We start from the raw sequence: 18,189 nt of genomic DNA, 5'->3' as shown, positions 1-18,189 counted from the left end.
CACCCGAGTCTCGCCTCGGGAACCTGCGACTGTCCACGTACGAGCCGGAGGGGAATTAAGCCTTCGCGTTAGCTGACCCGAAGACAGGGAGATCCCGGGCGGGCCGGGCGGGCCCAATACAGTGACGAGGGGCCTTAGAAGCGGGAGACGGGAGCGGAAGGCGCCGGAACGTAAGGCCCACACCTGCCCACACCTGCCTCTCCGACTTCCTGTCTCCGAACCCGGGGGAAAATCAATTTCTGCTGTTCGAGCCACGAGATGCGATGTGGCCAGCTTCACCGATGGAAGGAGGGGCCGGGAGTCACGGAACACGGGCGGCCTCCGGGAGCTGGAAAGGATGAAGAGACAGATTCTTCCCGGGGGCCCCCGGAAGGGAACGCAGCCCTCCCGAGACCTGGATTTCCGCCCGGGGAGACCGCGTTGAACCTCTATGCCGCAGAGCTGTGAGGTACCACAATTGTGTTGTTTTAAGCCGCTGAATTTGTGGGAATTCGTTAGAGCAGGAGTAGGAAATGAACACACATATCAAAGCTAAACAGAAAAAACAAAAAACAAAAAACCTGCCGGCATGTTGCGGAGACGGTCAGGAAGGAGAGTCGGAGTCTGGAAATGCTTTTACTCACACGGGTCAGGGAGAGGAGGCCTGGCCAGGAGCGGCAATGCTGGCGGCCCCCGGCCCTGCCTCCACGGCTTTGTATGCCCTCGCACAATGCCGGCCTCGGAATTTATTAATAGTTACTGTCAGGTTAGTAAATACGAGCTGCGGCCAATTCCCAGACTCAGCCTCAAGGCCACGACCGTGTTATCAGCTATTTCTTCTCAAGTGTCTTTTTGTCATCCTCGTCCCTAGAGCAAGAAGTCCCAGAACCGGTCAGGCGTCCTTGTGCACGAGTCCGCAGCCGCTTCTGATGGCCTCGTTGCTCTGAGCACCGGGCAGGACTGCAGGCATCTGTCACGGCACAGGTATGAGGAAAAAGGAGACATTTAAGAAGTGTCGGCCAAAAGGTAGAAGGCGTATTCCGTAGAGTAGTGACAAGGTCATTTACCACGGGATGTGAGGTTCAGAGCACTGTGGGAAGAGTGGGGAGGAGGCCATGGTGTCAGGGTGAAGCTACTTAGAGGAACAGTGTGGAAAAGGGCCGGGCGGAGGTGTTTTCCGGCCGGTACCTCTAACACGGAGCCTAACACATAAGCGCCCAGTGTTTGCAGAGTGGAGCTGCGAGGAGGGGGCTGTGCTCTGGGCAGCGTGGGATAGAGAATGCTGAGTAGAGGGAAGGGAATGCAGGAACGAGGCACGGTAGCCTAACACGGAAAAGCTCCGTGCTGAGGACTTCGGGGTCTCAGGCCTGATTGACAGTCTGTGTTCAAGTGATGCTCAGCACTTGTGTGAGAAGCTCCTAAAGTTAAGGTACTTAACGAAGAAACCCTCCATGACAGGCGACAGGGCTTGCTGGAAGAATGGAGGTGCGCTGGTGAGAACGGAAGCTGTCTCAGGGGCTAGGATGACTTGAGCTGCTTCTGAGAGAGACAAGGAACGAAGTCAACGGGGTGCCACAAGGAGCTCTGGACTACTTTGAACTCAAAGAGGATGTGTACCTAGTGTAATAGGTAGGACGTGAACTAGTAATGAACATAAAAATGGGACCAGAAGCCCGGAGGCAAGACCAGGAAGGAAAAAGCCCCAAATGAGCTGAAATGTGTGGGATATGTAAGAAAAAACAAAGCCTTTTCAGGCCACAACCAGGAAGAAGCTAGGGAGAAAGGCCATTGCTTCTAGAACCTGGTACACACTTTTTTTCAAACAGAATGATTTTCAAGCAGCAAGTGTGGGTGGAAGAAACAAGGTTAGACAGGCTCTGAACCTCGAGATAGGGATATTTAAAAAAATCTAGACATTTTAATACATACAAGTCTTCAGTTCTCAGCAAACTAGGTATCCCGGATTAAACAGATGTGATTGTATATCTAGTGATCGGTAACGTGAGAAGTCGCAGGAAAGAAAAGAGCCATCCATACCGTCCATCAGAGATAGGTGTTATTCCAATTTTCAGAAACAAAAAAAGGCTTGTCTCCCAGTCTATAATTGAGTACTTTTGAAGAGATTAAAACTCCAACAGAAATATGTATTAAATGGCTCTCTTTGGTCAGACACCACACTAGGAACTTTTATAATACATTAACTCCTTTAATGTGAATCCCTAGACACAGTAGAGTAGGTTATTCTTCTTTCGTGTACTCCTGGTTGTACTGAGAACAAGCCATGCCAAGCTTACATTTTCTGTTCGGAAGGGAAATGCAGGACACAATAGGTCAGTTCAGGAAGTAATTTAGGATCCAAAACAACTAGAGCTGTAGCCTGGATGGTGACACCATCTGTGGCGTCTCCCAAGCTGCAGCGGTGCAGGGGTCCAGGAAGCACTCACTCCATGTTGAATACGGGACGCAAGCCACAGCTGACTTGAAGGATAAAGTGCTCCAGATCAGTTGACAGCAGGGCGTCTACGGGACCTTTGAGTTTGACCTTAACCTATCCCAGCTCAAGATCTGAATCAACTGAGATGAAGACAGCTTACCACATTCAAAGAGAGCATGCTAAGGGCAGCCGAATGATTAGAAGAGTCAGGATTCTAAAATATCTGCATGGCTAGAATTAGGTGACATTTAAAAAAAAACAGTTTCAGAGATTGTAGAAGAAAGTCTTATCCTTGGGCTTGAAAAAAATGAACTGCATAACAGGATGAGGATAACCTAGTTTAAGAGTAGTTCACCTACAGGAACTCGTAAGTTTTCATTGCTTGCGGGCTGAATAAGACGCGGCTGTCTCATACTGGTCAAGAAACCAGCTCATGCCAACCCTAGGCTGCGTTCGCAGAAGACAATGTCCTCTTCGCCAATATCACCTCTGGGGAATGTTCTCAGTTCTGGAAATAGCGTTTGAAAAGAAAAACTAGACTGTGTTGGGAGGAGGGCAGGATCCAGGCTTAGGAATGATCTGGAAAACTACTGAAGGAACTGAGAATGTTTAAACTGACGCGGGGAGACCTTTTTGGCGGGGACACAACGGTATCTTTCTATAAGATATGCTGTCTAATGGAAAAGGGATGTGACTAGGGATGGCACATGGGTTTCCTCTCCTGATCAATTATCCACCGCTGCGGGTTTGGGAGAGGCACTTGACTACAGGAGTGACAAGGATTTGCTTTTTTTTTTTTTTTTTTTGCCACCAACCAAATGCTACCCATCGAGGCCCAGATGAAGTCATTTTTTTTTTTTTTTTTTTTTTTTTTTTTTCCCCAGCGATGTCCCGGCCACTTCCATTTTCGACTTTTTCGAAACTCGTTATCCAGTCGACAAGGCATCTTGGCTCTCAGCCAGCTCTCCCGCTACAATGTTTTTTTCATTACTGCTTCTGGAGAGACTGGTTCCTTTTCTAATTAGATTTAAGCATCGTGGGCACCCGGCTCCCTTTCTTCTCCCTCAGAGCATGCGAAAACAGTGGGTGAGCTCGCTGATTTTCAACCAGCGGCGATTCTGCCTTCCAGAGGGCACCTGGCGGTGTCTGGAGACACTCCTGGTTGTCACGGCTGCTGGGAAGGTGCGCAGCGGGACACCCAGCAGTGCACAGAACAGCGCCCGCAGCGAATACGCGGGGTCCACATGGCAACCGAGCCGCAGTGGAGACGCCCTGGGTGGTGAGCTGGGTGACCTAGTGAAAGGCCCCAGAAGCGCAGCCCCCGAGCTCGGGGACGTCCGCAGGTTGCAACGCGCTGTGCACGGGCCGGGGGAGCGGTGCTGGACTCAGCCAGCGGGGGCAAGGCCAGGTCGGGCCTGGCTGCCCCGGACGGGAACAGGGCGGAGGGACAGGTCCGGGGACGTGCCCTGGAGAGCCTGCCGCGTCCCCGCCCCCTGCTCACGCCATGTCCCATGGGCGCGGGGACGCGGACCACGCAAACAGCCCCAGGCCCGCGCCGCAGCCGCTTCCGCCGAGATTCCCGGAGCAGCGCTCGCGAGACGCGGCCGTTGCGTTCTCGCGATATGTGGGAGGGGCCAGTGGGCGGGGCCGGCGCGCGGCGCAGCCCCGCGCATGCGCAGTCGCGCTCCCGGCGAGCGGCGCGGCGCGGCGCGGCTGCCTTCGCGAGGGGGCGGGACCGGCCCTCAGCCGTGGCGCCTCGTCTCTCCCGGTCGCTGCCGTCCGGCCGCCGGGGCACGTCGCGCGTGGGTCACGACCCCGCCTGCCCGTCCGAGTCGCGACGGGAACGGCGCCCCTTGTGCCTGAGTTCCGAGGGGGAGGCAGAGCGCGCCGCTTCCTGGTTCCTCCCGCTGCCCCGGGACGGACGCGGGCTCCGCGGGCGGGGACGCCCCTCGTCCTCGGCTCGCAGCCCGGGGTGCGTCCCCCACTCGGGGCGGGCGCGGCTGGCTTGGGAGGAGGCAGGCAGGCGCCGCCTCGGGCCCGGCGCCAACGGAGCCTCTTGTTTTCGTTGACGCCGCGGTCCCCGCGGGGGCCTCACGGGGCTTCCTGCGGGCCCGCCAGGGGGCTGTGCTCCGACTTCACCTCCCTCTCTCTGCCTGCTAGGTCACCGCAGCCGTTTTCTCCGCCAGTGCACCATGCCCCCCAAAACTAAGATGTTGTTGAGTCAGGACGAACTGCGGGAAAAGCTGTACCAGACGTTTAAGGATCGGGGTATCCTGGACGCGCTCAAGGTACCAGTTTTAGGCGTCTCCGTTGGGCAGCTTTTCCAAGTGTGATATGTAACAGGTGGTCCACATTGAGGTCCGTCCAGTTCTTCGGTTTTGAAAGGAGTATGATCTGTAGATCGTATTGTTGAGCGGTGTTTTCATGTCCTGTATGAGCCCATCCTGAAGCAACAATCTCAAATGGTTTCGAGGTTGAGTCGTCTTAAAAGAACATATTCAAATTATAGATTTATTGAATGGTCATTAAGAATGGGCACCTTCATGAAATGAATACGTTTTAGGGAGATTAGGGTTTTATAAATCTGGCTCATAGGTTCCTGAATTAATAAGTGGTTTTGTAACAGTCATGTTTGAATGAAAGACATTGAAACCGTATAGAAAACATGCATAGCTCACTCCAGTATTATGACTTTAAAAAACCAACTGCTTACTGTAGAATAGTTTGAGGAAAGAGAACTTCTTTAAAATATATTGAAAGGTATGAATATTTAATTTGGGCAGCATACATTTATTAGTACACTATATGAATTAACAGAAAGGATTTGAATGACTGTATACACTACTGTGTACTATGTACATTTCATTACTATATACATTATAGAAGTATATTTTTTGCTTAAAGTGGGAAATTAAGAAAAAATGACCTTGATTTTTTTTCCTCCTTCTCCTTCCTCCATTGTTTTTGTAACTTTAAAACAAACCAATTCAGACTCATCTGAAAAATACAGAAAAACATACAGGAGAAAAGTCAAAATAAAAAGTCAACTCTGCTACAACCACTAACTGGCATAATGGTGTGTGTGTGTGTGTGTGTGTGTGTGTGTGTATCTGTATCCTCCTTAGTTTAATATTAGATGGTGAACATTTTCCTGTGTCCTTAAAAGTTTCTTGAAATCTTCATTTTTGGTGGCACCAGGCTCATATTTGGATGCATGGGTAATTTAAATAGCAGTCCCTTGTCGAATATTTAATTTGGGCAGCAAATATTTATTAGCCCACTTTATAGATGAATTAACAGCAAAGATCAGGATTAGTTCAAATGTTTTTATTACCATGTATATTTCAGAAGCATATTTTACGCTTAAGATGTTGAGTAGGTTGTTACCCAGGTCCACACATTCCTTCAATTGCATCTCTCATTTTTTGCCTAGGATAGATTAAGTGGCATTTCTTGTGTTCCTGTAGACACTTCATCCTGGAAAATCGAATCAAAGGGCATGAGCATTTTTTTTTTTTTTAAGGCTCTTGGTGTACGCATCTCGTTCTAGAAGGATTATAATAGTTTATAGCCCACCACTGATTTGAGAATGCTTGCCTCACTCCAGTATCATCGTGGCATTTTAAAAACCACTTTCAGATTGGAAAACCGTTATTTTAGTATTCATCCCTTTAATTATCAATGAGGTTGCAGATACTTTCTGGCCATTTGTGTTTTCCGTGGATTGGCCATTGATATTCCTTGCCCATTTTTCCCTAGGGTGTCGATGTTTTTTTATTAATGTGTAAGAACTCTTTTAGTAGAAACTAGTAATCTTTTTTCCACTTTTGTGATAATACTTTATCTTGGTGTTCAATTTTAATTTGGCTCTAAAAATATTGATGTTATATTTTTATATGGTCTAATTTTTAATTTTTGTTGATTATTCTCACTAAATTCTTCACTAAGCATGAATAATGTCTTTTAAGTTTTTTAAAAGGCTTCATTTTTTACAGTTGACCCTTTAATCCACCTGGAATTGATTGTAGTGTATGAGGCATTGATACACTTTCTGATGTGGACTGGTCCTTGCATTCCTGAGCATAGTGTATTTTCTTTCTTTTTTCCGTGTTTCTGGATTAGATGTGCTGGTGTTCTCCTTCCCATCTGCATCAAGCCGCAGTTGCTGTTGACTAATCAGCATCGGCATCAGCATCCTTTCTGAGCTGTCCTCCTTTGGTTTTGGTGTGAGGATTATGCCGGCCTTCTTCACTCCACAGCTGCTGCGTACCCTTGGGAGAAATGTTGTTTCCCGTGTGCAGCCGGCTGTTCAGTGTCTGTTACTCAGCTTGATCGACGGCAGGGCAGAGTTTTAGTCTCTCAGCCGGAGCTAATCCTCACTTTCTCAGTCCAGTGACTGTGGCCTGGGTGAGGTCGAATTTTTAAAATGTACTGAATTTTTTTAGTGGCCTAACTTGTATTGTTAGGATGTTTGAAAAGAATTTGTAGTTATGGTTAAGTACAAGTCCTAGGTGTCTAGTAAATGAAATTTATCAAATCCTTTTCTTATATTCTGAGACTACTCAGTTTCTCAGTGTCTGAGGGAGATGAGCTGAGGGTCCCCAGGCCTCTCCTCTCCCACTCCCCCCCCCCCATAACTGTCCTTATTTCTAAGGGGCATTGGAAGCTTTAGTTCTGAATGGATTTCCCTTGGCGTCAGCTGTTGGAGGCCCCAAGCCAGTTTTACGGTTCCTTGTAGCAAGTGCTGGATGGCATGTTTCTGTGTGTGTCGAAATGGGAGTTCATCTATAATATCATTTCATTTTTTTCTACTCTCATTTTCGTGTCTGCTTAGATCACTAATTTAAATTTTATCATATTTCAGTACTCATCTGCAAGACACTCTTAGTCCTTTTATTAATGAAGCTGGATCTAAATATTTTACTTCTTCAGCGTATTACAAATCTGCTTAAACCACCTCTAAATTTTACTGATGGAGAATGCGGTCATTTCTCTCGTATTATTATTTCTGTTACTGAACTGTGTTTGATGAGGCAGACCATGTAGATTCTGCTCCGTGTAGATGTCTTTTGTACTTTAGGATTTTAGATGTATAGTAAGTCCCGTTCTGTACTTACATAGTGCTCTCTAGCTAAAGGATAGAAGGAGGTATAACAGATTCGCTTGTTTCTTGCTTGTGTTCTCTTAATAAAAGTCCATTAGATACTATCTATTGCTGAACCCCATGAATGTAGGCGACATACTCTTAAACTCAGTCCAGTTGTGTGTTTCCAGATTACGTGCAAAATAGAACAAATATTCAGTAGTCCAATTAATTTTGGGATTTTCTTAAAATGAATAACAACAGTAGTGAAGTAAACGAGAAAATTACCCACCGTGAACCTAGACTTCTTTATTTATAAAATGTGAGAAGATTATTGTTTCACGGTATCTCGAGATGTCAATACTATATGCAACAGTGCATCTCGATACGCCTTCTTTGGGTTCACTGATTTATCTCTGGCCTGTGTTATTTCCTTTTTGGTAACTCAGTTTTATCTTGATCGGTATGCTCCATAAACGGGTTTCGCCCGATACTGTCTTCATGTCCTCCAGCAATCTGCAGCGCGGCGAGGGAGCAGCGGACTTGTCCCCTGCAGTGGGTGTCGCGGTCAGAGGCGGCCGCCGAGTCGGGTGTGCGTGGGCTCCGGCTGAGCGCCAGCGCGCCTTTCCCAGACCCCGCCGGGCGCTCGTCGCGGGGGCCGACGCAGTGCGGGGCAGGGTTTCCGGTTCCGGCCGTGGAAACGAAGGGTGCTGATTTGTGTGACGCGCCCGTGCACCTGCAGTGCGACAGTCCTGCTGACAGTGCTCTCTCCCGTTTCTTTGCTTTCGGGCTAGACGCAGCTGAGGCAGCAGCTGATCCAGGAGCTGGTGCGCCCCGCGCTGCGCGGAGAGCGGCCGCCGCCGTCCGTGTCGGGGGCCGGGAGCTCCCTCGTGGTCGGCGCCGCGAACTCCCTGGTGGCGGACCACTTGGGGAAATGCGGCTACGAGTACTCGCTTTCAGTCTTCTTTCCGGAAAGCGGTCTGGCCAAAGAAAAGGTACAGCCCTTCCTTTCCGTTCCCGCGCTTTCCGTGGGCAGCTGCGCCCCGCGATGAGAGCAGAGTGCGGCACGATGGCCGCGCGTGCTCCGCGGCCGGCTCAGGCCGCGTCCTGTCGTCTTGGCACTCGCGTCCCGTGTTTGCTGCGTAGTACAGGAGCGAGACTAGATCTCACGTTCCAGGTAGTCGCCTGAAGACCCCAACCGCCATTTATGCCGCATGTCGTGAGCCCGGCTCTGTACGGGTCCCACGGCAGGTGTCACGCGTGTCACAGATGGGGAGGTGAGGCGACGTGCTCGAGGCCACAGGATCTCCGAGCGGCCGCACAGGGCACTGAGTCTAGATCTCTGAAACGGGCTCTTTACTGAGCCGCAGTCTCCTCAGACGTTTCTCGTCTTCGTGATGACCTAAGGGAAGTAAGGAATGCGTTAACACAGTCTGGGGTGCGCAGAGATCAGGACGGTTACCACCCCTCGTTATCTGTACTACATCCCTCCCTTCCTCCACCGTCACCGTTGGTCACAGTAGTCACACTTTAGTATTTTAAAGGCAAACATAACCAACTTTCCCTAGTTTTCTATAAGACTTAATTTTTAGAGCCCTTTAGGTTCACAGCAAAGTTGCACAGAAGGGAAGATTTCCTGTATATTCCGCATCCTCGCAGGACAGCCTGTCTCATTATCAACATTTTCGCAATCAACCTACGTTGTCACATTGTCATCTGAAGTCCATAGTTTACGTTAGGGTTCACTCTTGGTGTTGCCGCTGAGTTTTTACTCTCTTAAGCTTATCTATAATTGTCCAGAAGTTTCATATTCAGAACAATGTTGGTTTTTGAAAAACTTAAAATTTAAATATGCTACGTTCATGAACAACCAAATTTTACTTATCCACATTGGAATTCTTAGTCTACTCAGTCTGGTTTTAATTACATTTCACAGTTTTGCTTATTGTATGAGTAACAGTCTAGTACAGTTATCGGAGCAGTAATTCATCTAGTTTACACTTAAAGGTTGTCACTCCTATCACATGCCATGCAGAGCATTGTCTTTAAAGAAAACCAGTTGAAAGTAAATGATATCTACGTTCTGAGGGTAGACGTAGTAAATAATGGTACGTACTGTACTGGGAATATAAAGAATAGCTACCCAAAATGCTCGATGAAAACTATTTTAGGCATACTTTAGTCATTTATAGTTGTAAAAACAGTAAAAATTTAGTTACACGCAATTGTACTTTAAAAAAATTCACCGCAACGGAAAGAGCCTGGAATTCAGTGGTTCATCAGATATTTGAGTGTAGGCATTAACCATTTCTGTCATTGCTGTTAGGCATAGCATCGTGATGTATTTGGAGGTTAATTATATAATCAAGAAAAATATTTTATATTTTTGACCTCAACGTTTTTTGTAATTTATTTAATAGTATAAGGAAAAACTTCAATTTTATGTTTTAGCATCATTATAATCTTACTTAATATGAAGCATAATTCTTAGTCTTATATTCAGAAGTATCCTAATTTGTCATTTAAACATTGTTGTAAAAATGTTGACTTAATCTTTTTTTCCCTCAAGGTGTATACAATGGAGGATCTGTTACAACTCATTAGAATCCATCCTGAATCCAGTCTCTACAAATCACTGGTAGGGTTGTTTAGTTTTTCTAACTTGCTTCTGTTTGTTAATTATTCCTGAATACTGGATTAAAGGTAAAATATTTTCTTTTAACAGGTTTCAGGATTTGATAAGGAAAACAAAAAAGGTAGGAGTCTTCATTTTTGTAGAGAATAGCAACATTTTTGTCATGTATTTTTTTCCTATGAAAGTATGAAACTAGTAATTTTTAGGGGGAAGAGTGGGAAATGTAAGTCATTTGACTTTCCTTGCTGATAATGCCTTATCTTTTAAATAAAAGATAGATGTAGATCATATACTCCAAACATCATTTTTCAAAATAGCTCTTACATACTCAAATAAGAAAATTGCAGACAGTATCAGGAACCCTACAGATGGATCTAAAGGTGCACTTCGTAAAGATACCCACGGTTTGGAGCACTTTCACACCCACAAAAAGAGCAAACTGAGATTGAGGCCAAATACCTTTGTTTCCTAGCTATCCTCTCAAGAATAACTTACAGAGCATTGTATTTATCTTTGCTTAAAGAACGAAGTATCTGTTCAGTAATAAATATCACAGATATTTTTTATTCTGAAGTGTTTATGTAGGCCTGATAAGTTACTTTAATTTTGGCTTTGATAATTGCCTTCACAGAGTCCATAACTACTCCGAGACAGTGGAAAGTGTACGTTTTGGTCTCTGCCCCCAGTTCCTGGCGTGGAGCTGAAAGCCTTATAATTCCCTAAGTGGTGAGAATGCTAGGCGCATCTCTTGTTCTAATGTTGGTCTTTGACCTTCGTTCCTGACACAGAGCTCCTGAAACCCTTGTAATTTCCTGGGTGACGGGAGTCTTTCGTTCTGAGGAAGCAGCTCTGGGTGGGCTCCTGCAGGGCTGGTCACCAGACGGACCGTGCCACCATTAGCTTCCGCTTGTCAGCCCCGCCCCCATGCTCTTGAGAAGGGGGAAGGGCTGGAGATGGCCTTCGTGCCTGATCACGCCTGTGCCATGAGCGCCTATAAAACCCCAGGAGCCCGGGGTTCGGAGGCCCGCGGGGGGGCGTGCGCCAAGACCGGGCGGGGCCGCCCCGTGCCCCTTCCCATGTGCCTTTGCCCTGCGCACCTTTTCCGTCTGGATGTCCGTCTGGATTCTTTACCACGTCCTCCAGTAAACTGTAAGCATGTTTCCCTGGGTTCTGTGAACCTCTCTAGCAAGTCAGTTGAACCCGAGGCGCGGGTCAGGGGAACCTCCAGTTTGTAGCCAGTTGGTCAGAAGCACAGGTCACCACCTGGGCTTTCACGGGCATCTGAGGGGGGCGCGTGCGTGTGTTTGCGGGGGTGCGAGCCTGTGGGACTGAGTCCTTCACTTGTGGGTTCTGATGCTGTTCCCAGGTAGTGTCAGAACGGAGTTGCATTTAGGACACTCAGCAAGCTCGTGCCGCAGAGGCTCGTTCGGCGTGCGGGAGGCCCCCGTGCAGGCGGTGACCTGCAGTGTCGGGGCGAAGGGTGTGTAGTGTTCCATGTAAACATCAAGGAGACTCACGGGGCAGAGAGAACGAGTAGGGGAGGCCAGGGCTCTTGCCCGGACAGGAGAAGGGAGACCAAGGTTCTTTTTTGCGTGACAACTGCTGTGGGCGCCGTACCGAGGGCCGGGTTTGACCGGGGACTCTGGGACGTGAACTCACGCTGGTGACGTGCCTGTGGCCGTAGCTATGCTTTAGGTCTTCTTAAACCTGCAGTACTGCGATGGGCCCTCTGTGCTGTGCGCTCCCGGGTTCTGTCTGTCACCAGCGCCGCCACGACCCCTGCTGAGACTCTCACTCAGACCTCGGCGTTCAGCAAGCATCCGAGCAGCTGCTCTCTGCCAGCCGTTGCTATGGGACTTGGTTGCCTGGCCTGGGAGCGGTGCCGGCAGAGGAGAAGTAGACTGAATCACAGGGCATTCCGGGTCGCCTGAGAAGTGGGCCGTCCGTACCGAGGCCCAGTATGGCAGGTGGCCCTGCGTCCGGCATTCTCAGCCAGCCCCGCCCAGTGCGGTCCTCCGCCATGACGGGGCGTCTGCACCTCTGCACTCCGATGCAGCAGCCGCAAGCCGCCCGTGGCCGCGGAGTGTTCAGAATGCAGCTAGTGTGACCGGAGAACCGAAATTGGAACCTGAATTTAGATAGCTGCACTTGAGGAATGGTCGCCGTGTGACAGGGCGCAGGGCTAAGGGATACGGTTGGTGTCTGCAGCCCGATTCCAGAAAGCCCGTCAGGGGTCGGAGGGGTTAAGAAATAATCCACTTAGTATAGGTATTTGTGCTGTCCTTAAAAATGGTTTTTCATCTTTTAACAAACTCTTTAAAGGCGTGTTATTACTGAAACCTATCTTTAAAAGCTAAACGCTGCGTGACTGCATTTATGTGACATTCTGGAAAAGGCAAACTTCAGAGATGGTAAACACATCAACGGTTGCCAGGGATTTAGAAGGAAAGGGTAAGAGTCTGAATAGTTTTAGCATCGGATTTTTAGGGTGGTGAAAGCATCCTGTGTGATACGGCCACGTACGGCACGTGGCGCTAGACAGACGTTTGTCAAAGCCTGTAGAACTTTCCAGAGCAAACCTGAGCGTGTGCAGATACGGCAGGTCAGGTGACCCCAGGATGGACGCAGCCTGGCAGACCGATCCGACAGCCTGACCGAAGGGCGTGGGTGAGAAAAGACGCCGAGCCAACGCACTCGGAGAGGCGGGGACCGGAGGGCTGAGGCGGAAGGAGCTGCGCGTGGCCCAGACCTCTTCCTCTCGGGGGTGGCGCCGCATCCTGAGACCGGGGTCCACGTTCGCTGGGGTCGCGCAGTTACGGAGGCGGACAGCAGGGCCCGGCTGTCACTGGGGGAGCGGCACCTGCAGGAACGGGGAGCAGGCGGGATGGCCCGTGCAGCCGTGGCTCAGGTGGAGGCCTCGGTGCGAGGTCACACTTAGGTTAACGTGTGTGCGTGTGTGCGTGTGTGCGTGCGTGCGTGTGTGTGTGTGCGCGTACACACGCACTCAGGTGACGTGTACAGAGAGGTAGATGTGCGTGTGTGTGCGCGCGCTCCCTCGCTTCGCATGAAGCCGTGACACGCAGGAGCCGCGAGCAGGCCCAGCACCGGCCGGGGCCCTGAGACTTGGTTCCCGGTACCGCCCCGCGTTCACGGGGAGCAGGGCTCCGCGGGGCAGGGGCTGATCGCAGACGCAGAGCAGAGCATGTGTGCGTGGCGCCCTGGAGCCTCTCACAGGGCCGGGGCATCGTCCCCTGAGGAAGGGAAAAGGCCAGGAAGGAGCTCGCGCAGCCCAGAGCCCAGAGCAGAAGACCGGGTTCTGCGAGTGAGGGGTTACGTGGTCACATAGGAACCCCCACCCCAGGCCCGAAGTAGCCATGAGTACAGACCGGCAGACAAACGCCCGGAACCGGAGGGCAGGCCCGTGCTCAGGGCGCGGGGCGGGGGCAGGCGGGGGGTGGGGGGCTGGTCGGGCCGCGGGCAGGACAGCGCTGCGGCAGCGGGAGGAGGGGGCCGCCTGCGCAACAGGCCGAGCAGCACGTCCCGAAGCTGGTCTGTGTGGCCCGCGGCGTCCGCGTCCGAGGGACACGCCCGCCGGCCCGCGTCCCCTGCAGCGGGAGCTGGCGCGGCCTGGGCGGCGGCGGGGCTGGTCACAGGGGCGGCTGCAGGTGCGGCCTGCGCTCCGTCCGGGGAGGGGACACCAGCACGGGGACAAGTCTCCCGCGCCGGGGGAAGACAGCCCGTCGCGTGGCTGGCGCAGGCGCGGGGTCCGTGAAGCTGTTGTAAGAAACCGAAAACGTCTCAACCGTGTTCGTGGTTTGAAAAGCGTCACACTGCTCAGAAGCGCATCGCGTGAGAGAAAGGGGCCGTTTCTGGCCGCGTCCTCTGACCTCACGCTGCTGCTGACCGCGGCGAGCCGTTTCTCACGCTGCCAGAGTCGAGGTCGTGAGTGAGTCTCGGCGCGAGCGATTAAAGCTCGCGCTCCTCGGCGGGGTCGTGGCACGTCACTTCGCAGCCCGCCTTCTCCCTCCGCCGGTGCGTGTCGGCACCCACGCGTTCACATTGATTCTACAGAGCGTGTTTAGGTAGCTGCCTGTCGGGGGAGTTCATCCTTTCCTCTGTGGTTCCGGCCCCTGGCGCAGGCGCAGGGTGCACCCGCGGCGCCCGGCGAGTGGGTCGCGGTGCGGATTCGTGGACGCGGAGTGACGGGGGAGGGTCCTGCGCGTCTGGAGTGTGCCCAGCCAGCGGCCAGGCCTGCGTGCCCAGCCCGTCAGCACTGCGGGTGCTGCCAGAGTTTCACTCCTGGCAATCTTACTGGGGACATAGGGTCTCGCTGTGGCACTGTTAATCTGCATTTATTTATGGTTTTCTTCATGTTTTTTCAACATTTAAAATTTTTCCCCATTAACTCTTCCTCCATGCCTTGCCCCATGTTACTGATCGGCGAGAGCTCTTTGATGCTATTAAAATATGTCCTGTCTCCACATTCTGGCAAACTTTTTTCCAGTGTATCATTTGTCTTTTGACTTTATTTCGTGCCGTATAAGTTAGGAATTTTTATGTTAGGTTGATAAACATCTCACCTTACCGCTTCTAGAGTTTGGTGTCGTGCTTGGAGAGGACTTCCCTCAGATTGAGTCTTGAAAGACGCGTAATGCAGGAAAGGACAGCGTCATGAAAGCAAGATCGTGCGAGCAGTGAGCGAGCAGTGGTCGCGTGAAGAGAGCTTGAGACAAAGCCACGTGCGCTGTTTTTCAGGTTTTCTCCTGGAGTTTCTCAGGCAGATGGCAGCCCATCAGCAGGCTAAGGAGAGCCGTGACGCGGGCACTCAGACCAGCCCGGGCACGCGGACGTCCCCCGGCAAGGACTCTCTCGGTAATTGCTGCCTTCTCTCACTGTCCCGTCCTCCCGTCCCCCCGAGTGAAGGCAGCGGGCTGCCTTGCCGCGGCATGTCCTTGGCCGGGAAGGGCGCGCGCTCAGGCGGCCGGGCTGCTGGCTTTCCCCGAGGTCCTCGCTGGAGGGGCCAGGACGTGCCGTCCAGCGCCGCTCCTCTGTCCGTGAGCGCCAGGGCCGCGCTGCCCAGGACCCGCGGGGATGCGTAGCTGCCCGGGGTCACTGTAACTGTGTGGGCATCTGTGTCCTTCCCCGTCAAGGGGAAGGCTTCAGATACCTGACATTTGACTCATTTACGGTAGGCGTTTTGAACATGTGAGTCAACTTACCCCAAAACCCGATCCAAGAACTCGGCCTTGGCACCGAGAGACTGGGAAGCGATTCCAGTGTTTTCTGACTTCAGCTGTGTGCTTTGCTTGCTTTCCCCCGACGTGTCGGGATGAACATTTTTCGAACATCGGAAGCAGTCGGGGCCGTTTTGCAGGGGGCACTCGCATCACTGGATTTCGCCACTGAATTCGTGTACCGCGTGCACGGTCACTCACCGTCCCTCCGTTTCTCTGAGTGTTTTGGGGCACAGACGTCCCCGCACCCTCCCCGAAATACACTCTTTATACAGACCCGAGGCCGCTTGGTCACCTGGCCACATTTCTCTACCCTGATTTTCTGTGTTTTTCTCAATAGCTGAGAAGCTTCAACTTATTGATGACGAGTTTGCAGAAACTTACCCTCACCGACTGAAGTTAGAATCTTTAGAAATAAAGTTAAATGAGTACAAGAGAGAAATAGAACAGCAGCTTCAGGCAGAAATGTTCCAAAAGGTAAGTTTGTTGCTATTAGCAAAAGTGACATTTTGGACGTGGTTCCGTAGTGTAGCGGTGAGCACGTCTGCTTTACATGCAGAAGGCCCTGGGTTCATGCCCCAGTGGAGCCACCGTCCGTGGTCTGTAGCCGCGCCACCCTGAACACGCCCGATCCCGTCTGATCTCGGAAGCTGAGCAGGGTCGGGCCTGGGTAGTGCTCGGATGGGAGACCGCCTGGGAAGCCTAGGTGCTGTAGGCATAAAAAATAAATAAAAAAGTGATATTTTTCTTTGTTTTCTCACGTGTTCACCTTAGGTGTATGGGAAACTGTTTAGAACCTTATTAAGGAATGCGACACTCTTTGCACATTATTTTTCTTTCTAGTTGATGTCTTTTCTTTTTGCCTCTTGAGTGAATCTTACAGGTACAGTGAATGAGATGAAACTAAAGTGAATTGAATTGACCATATTGAGAGCATTAACGTTAAACCTACTCACGAGGAATTTGTTGTAATTTCTTTATTGTAGTGATTGGTATTAACAGTTATTTGTGCTCAATTGGCAGATGAAGTATTTGAAAAATACCGAAATAGCAAAACTTTTCATGGAAGAGAAAAGAAAGTATGAGAAGGAATTAGCCGAGTTCCGGAACCAGTTCGAGAGAACTCGTCAAGCAAAATCCGAAGCCCTCCTTTCTCAGGAAAAGATGACCCTTGAGAGAATTCAAAAGCACCAGGAGGTAATAGTGTAAACTAAACTTCTGGGTGGTGATTTCCTGCAGCTGTTAGCAGGTTGGCTCAGGGTCGGGGGGCGAGACGGGACAGTTGCTGGAACAGTCTGTGGCTCAGGGCCCTAGAGGGCCAGTAGGGGCCGGGGTCAGGAGCACGGGTGGCAGGACGGGCCCGGAGAAAGACGCGCGGGCTTCCTGCCTGCCGTCCTGCCGTCCTGCCTGCCGTCCTGCCGTCCTGCCGTCCTGCCGTCCTTCCGTCCTGCCGTCCTGCCTGCCGTCCTGCCGTCCTGCCTGCCTTCCTGCCGTCCTGCCTGCCGTCCTGCCGTCCTGCCTGCCGTCCTGCCGTCCTTCCGTCCTGCCGTCCTTCCGTCCTTCCTGCAGAACATCACAATTTTAACTGTCCGAGAGATGTTAGCTAGCTAAGAATGATTAGGCAAGAGGTGTTAGGAACATCGGTTATGTAGCTTATCAGTTATCAAGGGAGGGAGTCAATTTCTGTGTAGCTAGAACAGGCCAAATGCGTATCTCGCATGGAACCTCTCGAAAGTGAGTTCCTCTAAATCGTGTGTGTTTCGATTGTTGTCTGCAGTCTGTTAGCTCAGCTCTGTTTTATTTTCTTCGGCTTGCTTGCTAAAAATTGACGCTTTTCTGTACAGATTGAAACAAAAGAAATCTATGCTCAAAGGCAGCTTCTGCTGAAAGATATAGATTCGCTGAGAGGCAGAGAAGCAGAGCTGAAGCAAAGAGTCGAAGCTTTTGAGATGTAAGTAACGCGTTCGTTTTGGGCGTTCAGGATGAGTGCGATTGGGAAGAACTGGGTGCGTCTCGGTGTTCTCATGTTCACTGCCAGGTAGCGTTGTTGGTTACAAGGGCGTCGACACACCTAGCTTTAAAAGGCACAGGTTCGAGGAGCGGAGACGAGCGTTTTGCTTCTGGAATGTGAGACGTCGCGATGGAAAGCAGAGGGAGAGCCTCGTCAGGCCACAGTAAGGGCAGACAGACAATTCGAGGAGGCTCGTGTTTTAGCAAGTCACGCTCCGCGTTTATGTTGTCACTCGGATCGAGTGGTCGCATGTCCACGTGGTAACTGGACTTCAGACGGCCAGACCTGCCGCCTTTCCCGCTCCCCTGTCAGAGGAAAGATGGGCTCTCGCGTGGCTGCGCTGCGTGAAACTGTTTCCTGCGAGTGCCTGCCTCGTCCCTAAGAGCTCACAGGTGCTTCCTCCTTCACATCTCACCGGGGATGACCCGCAGGCCCGCCAGCAGGTGTGGAGCGAGCTTTCCTTCCCGTTGGGTTCTGCCGTCGGTGGCACAGGTACTGCAGGGGTCCGACGGCATCGAGGGCTTGTCCGCGTCCTCCCCAACGCCCTCTCGTTTGTGTAGGCTCGGTCCCCTCGATTTCTTCCCTCCGCCTGCCTTACTCTCTTCGGAAAGGAAGGTGACGGATTTGAGTGGCGATCGTCCCCCAGCCCCTAGTCCTCCCGTCCACGCACAATGTAATTTTTTTGGACTTTTTAATGTTTCAGTTACAGTTGACATACCATGTTATATTAGTTTCCGGTGTGCAGCATGGTGATTAGACACTTACGTAACTTACGAACTGATCACCCCGATAAATCCAGTACCGTCTGGCACC

At 51.1% G+C, this 18,189-nt stretch overlaps 1 protein-coding gene and 1 pseudogene across 4 annotated transcripts in view; both read left to right on the top strand.

The window, feature by feature from the left end:
• Nucleotides 1–850: 850 nt before the first annotated feature.
• LOC107518008 (oral-facial-digital syndrome 1 protein) overlaps nucleotides 851–18,189 on the top strand; it is a 33,299-nt gene continuing 15,960 nt past the window's right edge. The window contains exons 1-10 of one of the 4 annotated variants that reach the window (XM_036235714.1): nucleotides 887–963; nucleotides 1,438–1,608; nucleotides 4,574–4,701; nucleotides 8,291–8,491; nucleotides 10,066–10,134; nucleotides 10,222–10,252; nucleotides 14,887–15,003; nucleotides 15,706–15,842; nucleotides 16,389–16,562; nucleotides 17,210–17,316. In XM_036235714.1, coding sequence (XP_036091607.1) covers nucleotides 4,606–4,701; nucleotides 8,291–8,491; nucleotides 10,066–10,134; nucleotides 10,222–10,252; nucleotides 14,887–15,003; nucleotides 15,706–15,842; nucleotides 16,389–16,562; nucleotides 17,210–17,316 — 932 coding nt within the window. In that variant the 5' untranslated portion in view covers nucleotides 887–963; nucleotides 1,438–1,608; nucleotides 4,574–4,605. Of the gene's footprint in view, nucleotides 964–1,437; nucleotides 1,609–4,122; nucleotides 4,386–4,573; nucleotides 4,702–8,290; nucleotides 8,492–10,065; nucleotides 10,135–10,221; nucleotides 10,253–14,886; nucleotides 15,004–15,705; nucleotides 15,843–16,388; nucleotides 16,563–17,209; nucleotides 17,317–18,189 lie in introns of those variants that run through there. The other 3 variants (XM_036235713.1, XM_016159301.2, XM_036235715.1) reach the window with 3 other exon arrangements.
• Nucleotides 15,965–16,083, top strand: LOC118613566 (annotated as a pseudogene).

The sequence above is a fragment of the Rousettus aegyptiacus genome, unplaced genomic scaffold, assembly GCF_014176215.1.
Source record: "Rousettus aegyptiacus isolate mRouAeg1 unplaced genomic scaffold, mRouAeg1.p scaffold_m13_p_19, whole genome shotgun sequence".
In the NCBI taxonomy this organism is placed as follows: Eukaryota; Metazoa; Chordata; class Mammalia; order Chiroptera; family Pteropodidae; genus Rousettus; species Rousettus aegyptiacus.
This window is presented reverse-complemented; position numbering and strand designations above follow the sequence as displayed.